This window comes from Cydia fagiglandana, chromosome 3, assembly GCF_963556715.1.
Source record: "Cydia fagiglandana chromosome 3, ilCydFagi1.1, whole genome shotgun sequence".
Classification (NCBI taxonomy): domain Eukaryota; kingdom Metazoa; phylum Arthropoda; class Insecta; order Lepidoptera; family Tortricidae; genus Cydia; species Cydia fagiglandana.
The window spans coordinates 456,430-476,383 of NC_085934.1; the positions used below are offsets into that span (position 1 = coordinate 456,430).

At 40.7% G+C, this 19,954-nt stretch overlaps 1 protein-coding gene across 1 annotated transcript in view; it reads right to left on the reverse strand.

Moving 5' to 3' along the window:
- Positions 1-11,680, reverse strand: part of LOC134680423 (structural maintenance of chromosomes protein 6) — a 28,855-nt gene extending 17,175 nt beyond the window's left edge. The window contains 9 exon segments of the mRNA XM_063539553.1: positions 1,310-1,456; positions 5,197-5,305; positions 6,637-6,838; positions 7,251-7,376; positions 7,415-7,612; positions 9,082-9,332; positions 9,677-9,918; positions 10,342-10,500; positions 11,390-11,680. Coding sequence (XP_063395623.1) covers positions 1,310-1,456; positions 5,197-5,305; positions 6,637-6,838; positions 7,251-7,376; positions 7,415-7,612; positions 9,082-9,332; positions 9,677-9,918; positions 10,342-10,500; positions 11,390-11,615 — 1,660 coding nt within the window. The 5' untranslated portion in view covers positions 11,616-11,680.
- Positions 11,681-19,954: the final 8,274 nt, after the last annotated feature.

The following is a 19,954-nucleotide window of genomic DNA, read 5'->3' on the forward strand; positions in this document are numbered from 1 at the left end:
AAAAACATATACTTAAGTAACACGCATCACACACACACACACACACACACACACATCGCACACATGAAAGAGATAAGACTCAAACCAAAACTAACAACATTCGCTTACATAATCAAAGCCTACTACCGGTGACAGGACACCAATTAAGTAAATAGTGTAAAAACAAAGAAAAAAAAAACTGAAAAACTAAGAACAAAATAAAGTGTTATGTTATAACTTAGATACTACATATACAAAGCACTCACTTACGAGATAAATAAAAAGTGCCTAATTGAAACACATTTCCGTCAATTTACGCCTCACGGAGGGAATGTCGCAATTAAATATATCAATGTCAAGCTCTTTCGTTAGCTTATTCAAATTACGGCTCGCACGGTTAAGAAAACTATTACGTCTGTAGTTGGATGATGTTCGCTTTAATGAGATAGGAGGAAAGTATCTTTTTAACCGAGAAGGGGTTACGAATGAGATCTGCTGGAGCAATTCCGGGCAATCTATTTCACCAGTTATGATTTTAAGGAGGAATATAACATCAGCAATATATAGAACGAATGGCTCTCTTTTGTAAGACAAATATAGTCTGTATGTCAGCTGCTTTGCCCCAAACCAGAATACCATATGACATTACACTATGAAAATAACTATAATAAACAAGGCGAGCTGTCTCAACATTAGTCAATTGTCTAATTCTCCTCACAGCGTAAGCGGCCGAACTTAATTTGTTTGCTAGTGTTCTTATATGAGGACTCCATTGTAGATTTTTGTCCAATGTTAAACCAAGAAACAGTGCTTTATCTACCATATCTAAGCATTCATTATTCAAAAGTATCATAGTATCGACTGGTTTAACATTCGGCAAAGAAAATCGAATGCATTTAGGTACTGATAACACAAAAATATAATGTTAAGGGAGTTAATTCTTCAGATATATGTAGTTTCTGTGTTGAACTCATGGTCGTACGGGACTGTAGGGATAGCTGTTTTTGCTACTTAATGACATGTGTGTGGTGTGTCCATACAAATCAACCTACCAACTGGTCTGACAAGTTTCTTGGTGAACCGCTTGCTTGTGCATCTTCTGCTAGCTTGAAAGTCAGGACTGATATGAGATAAATGATAATGTACCAATAGGTCCCATAGGTATTTTTTGTGAACTGACGCTTGAGGGCCTACTGGACTGCTATGCACAGAGTCACCATTTATTCACCGTATATACCCATATGGGTATCACTGACACACACAGTGATATCACTGTAATTGGTATGAGAAGGTGACGTGTGTGTGCGTGTGTGATCTTGAGTCAACGTACCAACAGGTCCGATGGGTTTCTTGGTGAACTGGCCCTGCTTGTGGGCCGCGTCCACCGCTCGACACAGCGCCACCATCTCCTCGCCGTACACGCCGAGCTCGTCGTTGCCCCGCGACTGTAGGGAGCGCTGCTCTTGCTGCAGCTTTACTGTAACAGAACAAATATCAGTCTTCATACAATTCTTGCGTCAGTTTCTAAAATCAGTTGGAACTGAAAGTAATTTTTGTTTCGTATAGAACTTCTGTTTGAAATGTAAACTATGGTAGGTACCGGGGATTTTAAAACTTGTGATGGCGCTGAAACAGCGCATCACACTCCACCGCCGCGTGACGCGCCGAGTCATCACGCTTCACCGCTGCGCAGGAGCCGCTCCGCGCACCGCACCCCGCGAGCCGCTATAAAAGCGCGAGTGCGCGCCCGTCCGTTGGCAGTCGTCCTCACCGCCTTCTGCCGTGAGCATCGCTGCTCTCCCGGTTGTGCCGGCCGAATAGGCACCCGGTCCTTACCTTCCCCCCCTATTTACTTGGACTGGCATTCTAGCATCACACGGCACCCCTGTTAACGCTCTCCATTTTTGCCAACCTGCCTGGGTCCCGTTTTCTATGTCTGCCTTGGTGTTCAAGTCACTTGTTATTATCGATCCAAGGTATTTGAATTTGGTAACTTTATTGATCGGGATATTATCTACTAGTGGTGCACATAGGGGTATTTCACTAAAAAAGCTGGCCATTAGTAGAATGTATCAAGACGTAGAATCCCGGGAAAAGGGTAGCCGAACTCCTTAGTCATATAATTCATAGATACTAGAACAATATTTATTTTTCGCTGCGTGTGGTGGGTATTTGTGAAATCGGTGTCATTTAACCGCTCTTACTAAAACACATCTACGAAAGCGGAAATTCGATAATAAATATTACAATTGTTATGCGTTGTTTACACAACAAATAAGGTGATATTTTAAAATGTCTGTTCGGGAAATGGATTCACCAGGTATGCTTAATTTAATTTGTTTATTATTATTTTCTTACTAAGGGTTATATACATTTAATATCAAATTTCAGTAAGTACTCTCTTGCACTATGAATTTACGAATTTGACTTGAACACAAAAGGCCGAAAGTTGTTCTATTGGGCTAAATTTGTAGTTCTATTCGACAGGACATTTAATTCTCTAGCAATTTTATTTAAAATTAGGGTGCCCAGAAGTGCCCATTAACGAATTACGAGAATTTTTTCGCTGAGCGATATTACCAAACAAAGTTTCTTTTTGCGGTCGGAAAAAATAATTTTCTGATTTATCATGGCAGGTCCTTCTGGCGTGAGAGTAGTGACCAGAGAATACATTTTTCGTATGATGAAAGACTGTAACGAACCCCAATTTCTACAAAAACTTGATGCAGTCATGAATAAAATGACCCCAACCGTGCACAAAATTTTACTGCATGGTCCTGTTGTAATGAAATATGCGGTTCTCTTATTTATCGCCGAAAATGGTATGGCCGATTATCACTTCCCAACTCACGTTTGGCGGAATTTTATTTCGCCGAATTTTTATTTCCCAATTTATCAAATGGTTTTTTTATTATTTGCCAACCGCACAGTTACCAACTAAACGTTTGGTCTGTGTTTTATAATGCCAATTTTCAAAATGCCAACTTTCATGTCGTAGAATGTTTTAGTTGGCATAATATACACTTAGTTGTTTATTGTCTACAAATTGTTTCATTTGGTCAGACTCTGCCAAATACTCTCTCAAAAACGGCCGAGATATTTGACACGAAAGTTGGGATATTTGACGCGAAAGTTGCTGTGTAATTACGTTTTTTAGGTTGTTGAAAAAAAAATAACCTCGAAGACTAAGGCGGGAGCAAAGCTCCCGCCTTAGTCTTCTAACCTAACCATATCCAAGTCGGCTCTGCCCAGGAAGGTCTTGCTCGCTCGCTGCCACTGGCTTCAAATATTAAAATATACATTATAAAAAGTCGAACAACTCGGCCATTTTTGATTTTTTGGTATGTATATTTTTCTTATTTGTAACTTGCCTAATGTATGAAAAGCGAACTGTAGCTTCAACGAAACGTTATTCGTCCAAGAGTTGTTCGACTAAGTGAAAGATTTGACAAATGATAAGACTCCCAAAAGTTTAGAGGCGTTATAATAATCTGCTTTACAATAATTCTACCAATTGAAACGTTGTCATACAAAAATTTGCTAATCGTTAGTTGTCAAAGTGAAACGTCGGCGAAATGTTGGTTGGCAAATGAAATTCCGCCAAAAATAGTTCTGCGAAAAGGCAGAACACCGAAATATGCCCTTCTCCCTATAGGAAATTTGTTCGAAGAGGCAGCCGAGGCCAGAAATAAGCACTTCCGAGAATTTAGGAAGAGCTTTTCAAGGAAGTTCTCGAGAGAGCAGTGCAATTTGGACGTCTTAAATCGGCTGCTACTTACGTCAGATCCGTTTTTGAGCAGCATTAGGCCTAAGCCTCTAAAATCAGCGAAACCATTTAGCCTTGCTGCTAGGGACATGATGCTTGGCCCAAACATAGACGCAAACGCGATGTCAGATGACTTATCATCAGATTCAACAGGTGAAAGTGATGAAGGGTCGTCTGATTGATCAGATAGTAGCTGTTTATCAAATAATTAAAACTTGAAGAATGTTTTATTCTGCTATTGACCGGTTTATAAACGATACAACACTACACCAACCGGCAAATGTATAAAAGTTGTATAAAATAAATTAAAATAGCATATTTGGATTCACACAATAGAACTCCTGATACAAATGTACATAAATCATTTTGGCCAGCTTTTCTAGTGAAATACCCCTATGTGTGGTGATGGTCTATCCACAGGCGAGCCAGAGAGATTGCAGCACATGTACTCGGTTTTCTTGCGCCTTATTCTGATTCCCTTACTTTCGAGCCGGTTGCACCACTGGGACAACTGATCTTGTAGGTCATCAAAGGTCTCTGACACGAGCACTATGTCATCAGCGTATAATAATGACCAAGGAGCTGGTCGTTGCATTGCCGAATGCCTCTTCGGTTGAAGTGTAAAACTTATAAATCAGTCATAAGACCTGTCGTCATGTATGGATCAGAGTGTTAGGCCTTAAAGGTGACGGATGAAAAGATATTGCATGTAGCGGAGATGAGAATGTTGGGATGGATGTGAGGCGTGACGAGAATGGATAGGATAAGGAATGAGTATATAAGAGTAAGCCTGAAAGTTGCACCCATAACAGAAAAAGTAAGGGCAAATCGCCTAGCGTGGTACGGGCCTGTGACGCGGAGGGATGAAATCATGTGACGAGAAAGGTATTACGAATGAATGTGTAGGGAAGTACCAGGAAAGGAACACCGAGGAAAAGGTGGATGGACTGTGTGAGAGATGATATGAAACCAACGCAAGTGAATGATGAAATGACGGTCGACAGAGAGGTATGGAAGAGAAAGACATGGTGCGCCGACCCCAAGTAAATGGGACAAGGGCAAGAGAATGATGATTCAGTATTACGTACTCAGTTCACTCCTCGCCCGCTGGGTGGCCTGCCTCGCTCGCTCGCACTGGCCGGCGCAGTGCGCGCTGTTCTGCTGCGCCTGGTTGAACTCGTGCTGCCTCGCTCTACCCTACAGACATACTCAGCTCGCTCCTCGCCCGCTGGGTGGCCTGCCTCGCTCGCTCGCACTGGCCGGCGCAGTGCGCGCTGTTCTGCTGCGCCTGGTTGAACTCGTGCTGCCTCGCTCTACCCTACAGACATACTCAGCTCGCTCCTCGCCCGCTGGGTGGCCTGCCTCGCTCGCTCGCACTGGCCGGCGCAGTGCGCGCTGTTCTGCTGCGCCTGGTTGAACTCGTGCTGCCTCGCTCTACCCTACAGACATACTCAGCTCGCTCCTCGCCCGCTGCGTGGCCTGCCTCGCTCGCTCGCACTGGCCGGCGCAGTGCGCGCTGTTCTGCTGCGCCTGGTTGAACTCGTGCTGCCTCGCTCTACCCTACAGACATACTCAGCTCGCTCCTCGCCCGCTGCGTGGCCTGCCTCGCTCGCTCGCACTGGCCGGCGCAGTGCGCGCTGTTCTGCTGCGCCTGGTTGAACTCGTGCTGCCTCGCTCTACCCTACAGACATACTCAGCTCGCTCCTCGCCCGCTGCGTGGCCTGCCTCGCTCGCTCGCACTGGCCGGCGCAGTGCGCGCTGTTCTGCTGCGCCTGGTTGAACTCGTGCTGCCTCGCTCTACCCTACAGACATACTCAGCTCGCTCCTCGCCCGCTGCGTGGCCTGCCTCGCTCGCTCGCACTGGCCGGCGCAGTGCGCGCTGTTCTGCTGCGCCTGGTTGAACTCGTGCTGCCTCGCTCTACCCTACAGACATACTCAGCTCGCTCCTCGCCCGCTGCGTGGCCTGCCTCGCTCGCTCGCACTGGCCGGCGCAGTGCGCGCTGTTCTGCTGCGCCTGGTTGAACTCGTGCTGCCTCGCTCTACCCTACATACTCAGCTCGCTCCTCGCCCGCTGGGTGGCCTGCCTCGCTCGCTCGCACTGGCCGGCGCAGTGCGCGCTGTTCTGCTGCGCCTGGTTGAACTCGTGCTGCCTCGCTCTACCCTACAGACATACTCAGCTCGCTCCTCGCCCGCTGCGTGGCCTGCCTCGCTCGCTCGCACTGGCCGGCGCAGTGCGCGCTGTTCTGCTGCGCCTGGTTGAACTCGTGCTGCCTCGCTCTACCCTACAGACATACTCAGCTCGCTCCTCGCCCGCTGCGTGGCCTGCCTCGCTCGCTCGCACTGGCCGGCGCAGTGCGCGCTGTTCTGCTGCGCCTGGTTGAACTCGTGCTGCCTCGCTCTACCCTACAGACATACTCAGCTCGCTCCTCGCCCGCTGCGTGGCCTGCCTCGCTCGCTCGCACTGGCCGGCGCAGTGCGCGCTGTTCTGCTGCGCCTGGTTGAACTCGTGCTGCCTCGCTCTACCCTACAGACATACTCAGCTCGCTCCTCGCCCGCTGCGTGGCCTGCCTCGCTCGCTCGCACTGGCCGGCGCAGTGCGCGCTGTTCTGCTGCGCCTGGTTGAACTCGTGCTGCCTCGCTCTACCCTACAGACATACTCAGCTCGCTCCTCGCCCGCTGCGTGGCCTGCCTCGCTCGCTCGCACTGGCCGGCGCAGTGCGCGCTGTTCTGCTGCGCCTGGTTGAACTCGTGCTGCCTCGCTCTACCCTACAGACATACTCAGCTCGCTCCTCGCCCGCTGCGTGGCCTGCCTCGCTCGCTCGCACTGGCCGGCGCAGTGCGCGCTGTTCTGCTGCGCCTGGTTGAACTCGTGCTGCCTCGCTCTACCCTACAGACATACTCAGCTCGCTCCTCGCCCGCTGCGTGGCCTGCCTCGCTCGCTCGCACTGGCCGGCGCAGTGTGCGCTGTTCTGCTGCGCCTGGTTGAACTCGTGCTGCGCGGTGCTGTAGCGCGCCCGCACCGCCTCGAGCGCCTTCCTCGCGGCCGCGGCGGCTCTCTCTAGCGACGAGCGCTGGGATTGCGAGTCGCCGTCGCTACGACACACAGACGTCAAAATATAATAGATTAAAACTCAAACACATCATATTTAGAAATACAAATAGGTTTATTCTATGTTTATTATAGGTTACATTTATTCGTGACAAACACGATACACGCAACAAGTTAATGAAAATCAATGTGTCCCAATTTGACGAATTTGAGAAAAGAGCGGCAAATTTAAAAAATATATGCGCGAAGGGTTATCGTCCCATAGAAAAGTTTAATTTCATGCCTTTTTCTACTGACAAACTTGTTTGACCGGCTATACCGATATAGTACTGAACATTCTCTTCTCACAGGTCAAAAGTCACACCTTTGACCGAATCCATCTAGTTAAAACTTTCCACCAGTTGAAGTCATTTATGAAAAAAAAACAGACTCGTAGCCTAGAAGCTCGTCACTTACTTGATATTCTTTATCTCCAGCTCCAAAGCCGTGGCCTTTCTTTTTTCCCTCCTCATCTGGTCGGAGTGCTTGTTGCCAGTGTTCTGGAAGCTTCTTAGTGCCGTCTGCGCCGCTCGCACTTGGCCTTATAACTATTGCCCTAGAGACCTAGAAGTGTCACTTACTTGATATTTTTAATCTCCAGCTCCAAAGCCGTGGCCTTTCTTTTTTCTCTCCTCATCTGGTCGGAGTGCTTGTTGCCAGTGTTCTGGAAGCTCCTTAGTGCCGTCTGCGCCGCTCGCACTTGGCCTTCTAGGTCTTTGAGCTGTTGCTCCAGGAGGGTGCGCTGGTTGTTATGCTCTTCGAACTGAGTCTTTAGAGTGCTAAAACAAGTCCAAGTTTTATAAGGTTTAAAGATTTTTTTCAGTCTGTACTTTCATCTCATCGGCTTTCTTAGCCATAGTCAGATTGTATGTATCTATATATTTCTTGTTAATCTTTAAATAAATACAAGAAGCTACAGATAGGCCAAAACACTTATACTATTAATACATAGTCATAACTATCTCTAGGATCTTTATTTAATTAACTTTACATTTCTTCATGGTCCATTCCTTTTATGTGAAGAGAGAGGGTGGATTATTCCCTCTGGTCTAGTTCCAAGGTAATAAGGTTAAAAGATAGGTGGGCTAATATAGCCCCCAAGTGGATGCCGGTAGAGAAGCGTGGGTTGGGTATAGGGAATGCAAATCGGTTATTTTTTGTATGGAAGTAATCGGTTTTTAACCGAAACCGCGGTTATTTCCATACAAAAAATAACCGATTTGCATTTCTTAGTTGGGTAGGCCCAGGAGGAGATGGCGAAACGACTTTGACACACCTTTCTTTACAACTGGCCGGAAGAAACACAAAATTATATATAGTAGGTAAATTATATATAGTAGGTATTTAGAATGTTGATATTTTACTTCGCTCAAAAGTTACGTTTTTTTTCTGTTTATTTCTCACTGCACCCACATGGACGCTTTTCTGTTTCGCCATACGGTTGACTAGTAGAGAATGCCTATAACAGGCGGACGCCTGTTGTACTTTTTGTATGTGCAATAAAGTTTAAATATAAATAAATAAGTAAATAAAATCGGGAGTTATGGAGAACCAGGGGAGAGGCCTCTGCCCAGCAATGGGACACTCAAATAGGCTAAGAAAAAAAAATGTTTAACAAGGGGGCAAATATAATCTTTGCCCTGCTTAACCCATCATACTAATGAAATGATACCCAAGCAAACGAAATATTCTAGAATCTGTGAAATATTGAGTGTTGCGAGGATTTCGAAGCATTACGGTTAAACAATGTTTAGGGTACATCGCCAATTACTAGCCACCCCCCAATTACTGGCCACTTAATTTGATTTCTATTTATAGGTGAACAAAGTTCATTTTAGTATATAAGGTACGAAAATCCAATTATTAGCCAGTTTTCAATTACTGGCCACCTATTCCAAAAATGAATTCTATTTACAGATAAATAAAACTCATTTTCAGTATAAGGAAAATGGCCAGTAACTGAAATTTATCCACAACCCACTCGTTCAATAACTGGCCGCCTCTTACAAAAATGAGTTCTATTCACCTATACACAGAATTCATTTTAGTATAGGTGGCCAGTAATTGAAAACTGGCTAATAATTGGCGATGTACCCTACCACCGTGTGAAACACAAAAAAATCTTAATTTTTTCTGTTTTCAGGTTTTGGTTGCAAATTTTTCTAAAGTGATCCCCACACCGGTGTTGCAACTGGATGTGATAACCACTTAACGCTACTCTTTCCATTGACCTCTTTGAATGACTTACTCTATGACCCCATTCTTCCCCCCGCAGCTCGCAATCAGACTCTTCAACTTTTCTTCCAGCTTCACTATCTTATCCTGCTGCTTTTGCTTCTTCGTCTCTATTTCTCGGACCTCTCGCTCCAACTGCGCTATCTCGCTCCAATAGTATTCGTTTTCTAGCGCTTTTTCTCGAGCGATGATCTCACTTCGCGACTGGAGTCTGTCGTGTATAGCTTTAAGTTTGATTTTTTCCTTTTTAACGTCTTCTAGTGCCTGCAAAATATAAAAATTGTTATATTTATCTTTATTCAGTTTGTAAAAAAAGAATCGCGTCCGCCGTAACTACGTACCAGGGATGTTGCGAATACATATTCACATTCGCATGAATGCATCGCGGAAATTCCACATTATTTTCAAGATCCGCAAGCGCATCCGCGGATGTGAGCCTTTAAATATCCGCATCCGCGGATGTGAGCCTTTAAATATCCGCATCCGCGGATGTGAGCCTTTAAATATCTGCATCCGCGGATGTGAGCCTTTAAATATACGCATCCGGATGTCTAAAAATCTGCATCGGCAACATTCCTGCTATTATGTACATTTAAAAAAGCGACTACCTCTGATTTCCTGGTCCATATATTCTTCGCCATCTTGCAGCTGTCCAACGCAGACAAGTAGTTCGCCTCGGTGCGGTCCAGGTTGGTCGCCTTCCGGAACAGTGTGAACTTCCGCTTGGCGTCCGCCGCGTGGAACCCGCGCGCGTCGTCCTGGTTCAGCACGGATATCGGGTTGTCCACTTGGATGTCGTGCGCTGTGATTATGTTGTTTACTTCGTCGAATTTTGTGGATATCACTTTACCTGGTGATGTGAAATTCATGTTTATATTTGTCAATTATGTATTGTATTGTGTTTATTTATTGCAATTCACTAATTATGTCAGGTATTACTGAACAGTAGGCCTACCACGAATGCGAACCTCAGTACGAATATACTAGTGCGACAAAGAGGCAACACGTTGAACGTGGTTCGCGATGGGCCCTCAGAACTTTCTACATGTACATGATAATTCTTTGATTATTTTGCAGTTGCACATATCATTTGAGAGTTATTAGAAGGAATATTTTAGGGCTAGATTTATCTGGGAGGAGTGGAGGCGAGCCGTCAAACGTGTCACAAAGGGAGACTTCCAATGATGACCACAACCGCTCTGTCAAGAGTGTCCCGATCAAGAAGAGAGATTTATTTAAATGGGCACCTTAGAGGGCCTAGCAGCATATTCACCTGCGGCATTCTTAACCTTGTAGCTGGAGCCCCCAGACGCGTTGAGGTGCCTCTCGATGGTGATGTAGTCTCCGTACACATCATGCTTGTATGCCTGCTCACTGCTGTTCCGTATCTTGATCTCCACTGATGCCGAGTTGGCACCTTTCTTGATGAAGGCTGAAATTATATCTTATTATAAATTTATGGAGTTATGTCAAATCAAACAAACTATTGATTGTTTATAACTTCAATTTGTCAGAAAGAGACTATAAATCATAAATCATATATTTTTTTGTAAACATAGGTTTTTACAGATATAATTGTACACTTAAACAGAGTATCACTATGTTTAGCCATTGGGCATACAAATATTTTTCAGATGGTGCATGCATATATTTACAAATTTAATCTATAAAAATAAAAATATAATTTAGTAATTTACATTCCTACATATACCTATATAATTAATAAAGTTGTAAAATTTTATGAATAAGAGGATTTCTTTGCAAGTTTAAGGGCCAGTTGCACCAACCACATTTGACGGAGTGATCAACGTCAGCCGGCGCGCCCCGGCGCATTACTATGAAACTTTCCATACATAAAAATTTAGCCAACTCTTTAACGATACGAACAGTTTGGTGCAACCGATCCTAAATGTCTTCTAATTTACTACTTACCTGTAACTTACTAACTTAAAAATGGTTTAAATTGCGGTGATAGGATCTTTGCTGGTGCATTGAAGGTGCAACTATGCCTACTATCACTGAAGTTGCAGATATGATAAGAAGTAAAAAAACTTACACACACAAATTATGGGATTTATTGCTTCATTTTTATTACTTTGATTGCCCAAGTTTTATTTTATTTAACCAAGACCATATAATAACCTTATTGTTTCTAAACTAACAAATCCGGGGGAAAGCCTGGGCAGAGCCACAGCTATATCGTAGACTTCATATTGTAGTCGAATAGATATCAACAGTTGTCAAGGTCAATGTTGTTTCAAATATAATGTTTGATAGAACACTTTTTATAGTTATTTATGGCTATAGATAATGGTACTTACAATGTAAATTGTTTCCCCTGTTCGTCGCAGAGGCCCTGCCTCCCAAACCGACGACTAGGGCAGTCAGAATTGCGCTTTTACCGCTGCCGTTACGCCCAACGACGAAATTAACGTTCTTGTTCAAGTCAATCTGCAAATTGTCATGGCAAAAGAAATTGCGTACGTGTATACTGCAAATAGATCCATCTGTATCCGCCTCCACTGGGTCCGACATTTCCGAATCCATTTTTATGAGACGTTCTTAAATATATTGCGCCAAAAGCTGCTTTGCCCTTGCCTTTGAAGTTTTGAAGCCGCGATGCGTGTGTGTTTATTATCAAACTGTCAAACTCAAATCGAATCAACAGAAAATAAAGTTGTATCCAGACGAGACAATTTTTCGCCAATCTGATGAAATTCTCCGATTGAACAGGGCCGTGCGGACGCAAATACCAATTTGATCCCCGATCACATCAGCAGGTGCGGACACAAAAATAACAGCGTTTTACACAAAAATAAAACGCTAATTAAATAACTTACCCTATTCGGAACCTAATAATAATATTGAGAGTGGCAACACTGTTGTCGGTCGTATTGTCCTTTTCTAGCATATACGTCCCTCTCTCTCCCACACTCCCACCACAGCAGTTTGCTTTTTGGCGGTTGTCGCAAAAACAAATTTCCAACTCATTGTCTCAAAATTATACATATTTACACCAGGCAGGATTAAAACTTTAGGTTCCGAATAGGGTAAGTTATTTAATTAGCGTTTTATTTTTGTGTAAAACGCTATTATTAAACAACTGTACCGCTATTCGGAACCTAATAATAATATTGAGACGTGTTTGTTATCGCCTGGTGGTGGGAAGACGCCAAGCCAATGTGATTATACATGTACTTATTATGTATATGTAATATTATTATATTATGAGTGTTTAATTAATTATGCAGTACACCCTTTATTTCAACACCTGTGAGGAGAGAGGTATTTAGTAAAGCATACAATTTGATATTCCATTATATTATGATACTAACTTAACATTTTATATACGTACTTAATGTACTTATAAATGTTCAAAAAGAATAAGTGAGTCACCACAAGGGTGCTATACTTAATTACTTAAATGTATGTGAAAACTAGGTAAAAGAAGATGTGATAAGTCAGTCTACTCTTCAAGGAGCATACACATCTGTTATAAGGAGTAATGTAATTCAAGTATGAAAAGATAAAAATAATAAAGTACTAGAGTAGTTTTTATTTATAAGTCGCAATTATTATCAAATTTGATAATAATTATCTATAATAGTAAAGTAAGCAGTTGCAGGAATATAACAAGGACAGGACATTTCTTATTTCCAGAATCCCTCGGGATTAAGTAGACGAATATTTTAATTATTCGTTATATCACTATCACCACAAACAGAGTTAATAAAATTTGGTACTTATTGAAATGTCATAGGGAATCACTAAATTTATTTAATGACTGTAAGCCATATACTTATATATAGTTATAGCTATAAAATGCATTTAACCCTTTTAAACGCTTTACTAACGAGAACGCAAGTCAGTGTACATAAATAAACCTTGCTTAAAAGTGTGAAGGTTACTATGAGAGCTTAAGCCACAACACTCATGTGTTCACTGCGCTGTGGCACTAGTTATGACGCTTTGTGGTGTTCTTGTGTAGAATTGCTACAGAACTTTATCAATAATATTTGCAGAGTCATTCTAATTAAATTCATGTTTAGCTATCATAACTTTAATTTTACTCAAAAATTTGTATATATGTAGTAAGAGTAGTTTCGTAGTGGTTTACTTTATCTGGTGCCTACTGGTAGACATAAGCCTTAAAACTTTATTGGTTCTGACCGCTAAAGTGGCTAATTTTCTGTAAACTATTCATAGACATTGCTTAATTCTGAATATTCAGTTTTCTCTATTCAGTGTGTAAATTATAAGGAATCAGATACTTAATTCGAAACCCTAGCTCATCGCATAGGTGCTTTTAACCGAAATACAAATTTATGTGCTTATTTCGTGATTTTACATTATTTGCTGTGGGAAACCAGGGGGTTCCCTATTACCATTTGCCGGGCGCCTGTGGCCCCAAAGCCAACAGCGCAGAGGCCCTTTAAGAGGGAGCTATTTTATCCAATGCTAGAATCAACACTTTGTCGAATCTATTAGATATTTAGGTATACTTATCCTCCTTATGAACTAAGGATAATTGTTACTTGTTTATATTTCAATAATAGCAAGATTGTAAATTATTTTATATTCTGAAATATAATATTACTTAATTTGGGCCAGTGTACTTTTGTATACTATATCTCTGGCCTACTACCTACTATAGGTTAGTCTAATAACATCCCGCCTCCTGGGAGGCAATATACAGAGTTCTTGGATATATATTCACGATATCGCTAAGTGTGTGGACCTAGTTTTCCGACACTTGACTGCATGAAATTATTGTGTACATTTTTTACAGGTCTCGAGCAAGAAGGGTACCTATATATAGGTTGAGGTCCTTAACTTGTGGATTTGGTAATAGGAGCAAGACACAGACGGGGTGTAAATTAATTGATCCACCATGTTTCAAGAGATTCATGTGCATTGATGCCTTCAAGTTACACTGTACAGACAGACTATATAACTCTTTTGCAGAGTTTTGCTAACATATTATAATAAATGACTGCATTTGTTTGGATGTACTTGTTCCACGACAAAAACATATTTATATATATTACAATGTATTTTTGAAAAGTACTCGCCTTTCAAAATAGCTTCGCCTTTTCGCAAGGCTTGCTGCTGTTTCACATTGTGCAAAGCAAACAGTATCGCAATGCTATAATTTTGTATAAATTGAGAACTAGAGGGTCATGCCCTAGACGTGACCGCCCAGAAGTTATACTAGAATCGTTCGTGTAAACCATTAAGTCACTGTTTATTAAAAACCTTATGACTGGGTACATTACATTCTACGGTGGGTACATTTGTTAAACGTATAGTATCAAACTATGACGAATAATGATAAGTGAATTATGTGATAACAATATTTGGTCCGTGCATAGAAGCACGTGCCCTTGAGATTAGTGCATGGGTAGTTTAAAATAAACTTAATCTGTGCATAGGAGCACTTACGATCAAGGTGATTCGAATCCTCAAGGTTCACAAGGCAGACATAAGGGTGTAAAATAAAGCATTCATAAACGCCCAGTTTGGTCAGTTTTGTATATTTTTATTTCCAACATGCTTGTGCAGCACATGACAATTTTCCTATACCATGCCAGTCAGGGATATAATAATTAAATAGGTAACCTTGGTTATGTCGTGTACCTACATAGGTAGGTACTCGTAAAAATGTTAACTGAAAGACTAGTGCTCTCGAGGCAAATATAATTTATATTAATTTCGAGTCTGTCATAGCAGGCATAGACTTCAAAGGTTTTTAGATATTCATAGGGCCGCTAAACGGAACCCTTTGTACACCTTGAGCAGGCTGTTTGTGCTCTTGTAATTTTATTTTCACACCATGAGTGATATTAAACATAGCTTATTTCAGAATTGAACCGTAAGCTATGTTGTGTCGTGAGCTTAAGTGAGCCTGATTTAATTAGAGTCCACAGATTATCTGGACCTTGGAGGATTGACCACACCTTATTCTAAATATCAATATTCTGCCTGGGCTTATGGTCGAATTAGGATTGTTCATTTTTTTTAGACCCCCATTTTTATTTTATTTTCTGAAAATATAGGTTAATTTAAGATACCAATTTGAATGATTTAGTAATTCGTGGCTCGGTTGAATATTTATAATTTATTGAAAATATGAGATACGACTTCTCGTAAATTACATGTCGTCGGCTGATTAGGATAATGCACAAGCATTAAAAAAATAGTTGTCATTGTCAATTGATTGTAATATCACCTGTCGACAATGTCAGTGTCACGTGTTTCTATAAATAACAATCGTCTGGAATGGAAAACTCGTTTATTTTGAATCATTAATTTCAAAATACCTACGCTATAAATTTGAGAAAGCTGATTCCAGAAATCTGCCTAAGTTATATAATATAACTTAGTTTTATTGGAGTATGTATCCATATAGCATCCAACTCCAACCATAACTTGGCTGAAATCAAGGGAGCAAAAATACAAATGTAAGTTACCTACATCATATATATTTTAACTGATTCGATTTGTAAGAAGATTGGATTCATAAAATCGTTACAAGCGTCCATTGCTAAAGGTAGCTTAGCACCCAGTGGGTGCTTTCTACCGGCTTGTCACCATTGTTTGGATATTGTACTACATACTTATACTACTATATTAGGAACATGCCAATTTTGCTAATTATATCCTATTATTTCAGGTCATCGTGATTCCTATTTAGATACAGCTGTGAGATATGTAACTGCACTTGGGCCCAGAACAAAGTTGAGCATTTTGTATTGAAACGAACGTCATATTAATTATTAATCGTCGTAATACTTTACGACCGTAAATAATGCCTGGGAACAGAGTAAATAACAAACCATACACTTCTCTTCTGGATGGTCAACAAGAAGCCATCATTGTCAGATGCTCGTGCAGAACATGATAAACATACATTTAATGTAAAGTTACTATTTTTTTTGGAAACATATATAACATATTTCCCAAATTAATAAAAAAGTAGGTAAACAAAAACATGTTTTATTATTCACAACTCTTTATTAACTCTTGTCCACCATGATATCAGCAGCTTGAACTGCAACATATACCTGGAAATTAGAAATTATATCTTTTTAAAGCAGTTTCAGGCTGAATTTTGAGTATGGCTATGTATTCTTGTATATTCCTTCTTTCTAGTAGGCACCATCTCTGTTTAACGGTTTGCCTTTAGATACTCTGGCTACATTACCACAGAAAATAAATAGATACCACGACCCTACCAATAAAGTGAGCTTTTAAATACTTAATTGTAGTAAATTAAAATTAATTTTATACTTACATCGACGTGATTCTCACAGCAATACTGTGTGTAACACGTGAAGTAGGTAGGTATTCCAAGTTTAATTCACGGCACCATCTTTCACGTCGTAGGTCTTCGTGGATTCGAACTATTATTTTTGTGAATCATTCCCACACATAGGAACAAGGTTTTTGATATATTATTAACCAATGAAATCTACTGTTTAGGTATTAATTATAAATCAAATTGTAACAAACAAGCGCAGCGGTTTAACTGAAAAATATTGTTATGACAATCGATGACAATGATAACTTTGACAATACGTGAGTGACGGATTTATTTACTATGGTTCGATAACTTTTATTATGCAATGACTTTACATTCAGCCCAGGAGAAGGTCAAACTAAGGTTATAAGGATATTTGTTGAAATATCTTCAATCCTCAATTATTATATCGCAGCAAATGTCGGAAACTGTTTAAAAACCTTATATCTCGAAATGGTTTTCGAAATAGAACATTTGAAAAAAAATGAACAATCCTAATTTAGGTGACTAAATCTCTTAGTATTATCCATGCCACCCACGTTATGAGGCTTAGCGTCTCCAGACCACAATTTTATATTAGGGTGCAAAGATTTTTTCATCTTTAAAATAAAAATGAGTCGAGATAGGCCTGGAATCTTAGGTTATTTTATACCTATTATATTATAATTTTAGAAATGTTAATTAGTCCAATTTTGGGTTTAGCCAATAGGGTGTCCGGGACCCTTAAAATAGATTGGTAAACAAAAATGAAACCTCGAATAACGAAGCCTATTTCGACTGATTTTTACCCAGAACATTATTTTGTTAGAACCCTTTTCACTTGTCCTTTGTCCAAAAGGATGTATTTACATATTCATCTTTGTTATATTTTTATGATTGTGGCCTACTCGCTCGCCTGTGTTATGACCATATCATTTAATTTCTGACATGCCTTGCGCAGGCTTATATTTATAGGTTGTAATATCATCATCAATAACTTGATATCAGTTTGTGAATGAATCAAAGATTCTTTGGCACACCTTACGCAGGTGGAAACATGGCAGCCTTGCGCAGGCTTAAATAGGTACACAACATATTGGTTTCATCACAAATAACTTGACGTTAGTTTGTGCCTGAATAAAAGATTCTCTTAGGCACACCTTACGCAGGTGGAACCATAACAGACATAGCTTAAGAATATCATTCAAATGAAGTTTATGGGTAATATTCCCTTAGTTGAGAGTTCTTCGCTCGACAATGGGAAAGGATTTACTTTAATAGGCACTTTTAGAAAGTGTCATTCACGGTGACGAGATTTGCCATAACTAAACTTTAACTCTACAGTTAGCGAATATAATTTGAAATTATGAAGCAAACCATGCGTCTTCGTCAATGAATCAATCTAAACTTTCCCATATCGTTAATGCCCTTTCAAGTCACAGGCTTCCGATTTTATTTAAAACGTTTACAAGTGTAGGTACTATTTATGTAGGTAGGTAGGTAGGCTTAAAGATTGACCGTCTTGTATGTACCTATAGTTACATATAGAATGAATAATCAAGTTATTCAAATCCAAAATAATACAAGCACATATAGCAACTACATGCAAGAGTTCTTTTAAGCTGTTAGTACCTGTTATTTTTTTAAAGAGATACCTATCTACCTACATTTTAACCATTTTTTTTTTTTTAATCAAAGATCTAGTTGGAGAGATATAAATTGGTAGATAAGGAGTGAAATACTTAAGGATTTCCATGTCATTCTTGCGCAGAGCCATGCTAATCTCTCTCTTTATCTAGTCAGACTTAAGTTTACGTACTGCCGAAGTACTCACTTTCCACAAAAATAAATGCAATGCTTGCGATGTAGGTTTGTTCGTTACCTTGTGTCCCTCAGAGCGGAAATAGAAGCCCCGCGAAGCGGGGCTTCGTCGACTCCTAAGCGGGTACACGTTATTTATCAGCAAGTATATTACCAAAAAAAAAAATATTTTGCAATATTATATTTAACCCGGAACGGGATAAACCGACAAGTTGCTGATAGATACTTGGACAGATAAACCCTACACGTCTATAAGCTTCTACCTTAATACGTAGGTTCTACGTAACACGTATTAACTATCCGATCCTTTCGTATTCGAAAACACAAATCACTTGAAAACTGAAGGGTATGCCTCCACACATCACCATTTAGTTAAGTGTTATACCTAATTTCAACCGTTATTATAGACACACAAAGATTTAAAGTAATAAGTAATAAGACTCAGAAGAGACTTAATGTAGGTATAATATTAATTAAATTCTAATGGTGACAAGTGCACGCTTTACCAGCTCGATGTGTTTTCTAACATTATGTGTTTTAGTATTTTCATTAGCATAGCCACGGTGCGCGCAGGCAGCCTTTGAAAACTTACACATTACTATTCCGGATCGTTTTTATTTGCTAGATAGTTTAACGGACACTAAATTTAAATATTTATTTCGAACGGCAAAAGCCGTTAGAAACTGTTTTTCAATATAGTCAGCTAAACTGGGGTACAAATTCAAAAACTCACCAGCAGTTTAGCTTCATGACCTTCCAGATGGAAAAACAGCAAGCCAATGAGTTGGAAATTTGTTTTTGCGACAACCGCCAAAAAGCAAACTGCTGTGGTGGGAGTGTGGGAGAGAGAGGTGTTAAACCTTTTTATTACCTTTTTTGTAATAAGAACATCCATGGTTTTTTGATTTGCATTTTTATATTCATATGTTTTTTATAAGTGTCATTCTTTCCAATATTCTCTTTGTGTGAACGTGTTTTCTATTTATTAAATTATTTCAATAAGTATATTCCACGGATTTTACTCCTATATTAATAGGTTATGAGTGCCCGTACTACGCTGCGAAATAAGTTTAATAAGTACGAGAAATATGGATTCTCCATCGACGTCTACACATACTCATCATATAACGTTCTCGAAGCTACACGGAAGCAAGAACTTCAATAACTGGTTATTCAGTATTCAGTGTTTGCTCACCGATCAAGGACTCTGGGAGGTCTGTACAAAAAAAGACGAATTGACAGACCCCGCAGAAAAGCAAAAAGACGCTCGTGCTCGAGCAAAGATATGCCTGTCCTGCAACGAAAACGTGTATCCGGTAATAAGGTCAGCTAAAACTGCGTATGAAACACTGCAATGCCTAAAAAAGGCTTATGCAGATAGCGGCCTGACAAGAAGACTGGCTTTGATGAGGAAGTTACTATCCAATAAATATGATGGTAACATGGAAGAATATGTGAACAAATCGTTGGCTACGCAACAGGAACTCCAAAGCATTGGCGCGTCAGTCGAGGACGAGTTTCTGGCTATCGTGATGCTCGCCGGCCTGCCAGAAGAGTTTAAGCCATTAGTGATGACCCTGGAACACGCTAACATCGCTAAGATAACATCGGAACACGTCGTGACGGCTCTACTAAAGGAAGATTCTCGTGCCGTCAGCGCTGCATCCGGCAGTACCCAGCCTGCACCTGTCAAACAAGGACCAGCAAACGTGCTGCAAGCCCGCTCGTCGAAGACGAAATCTAAATTATTTTGTAAATATTGCAAAAAGTTAGGGCATGTAGTTTC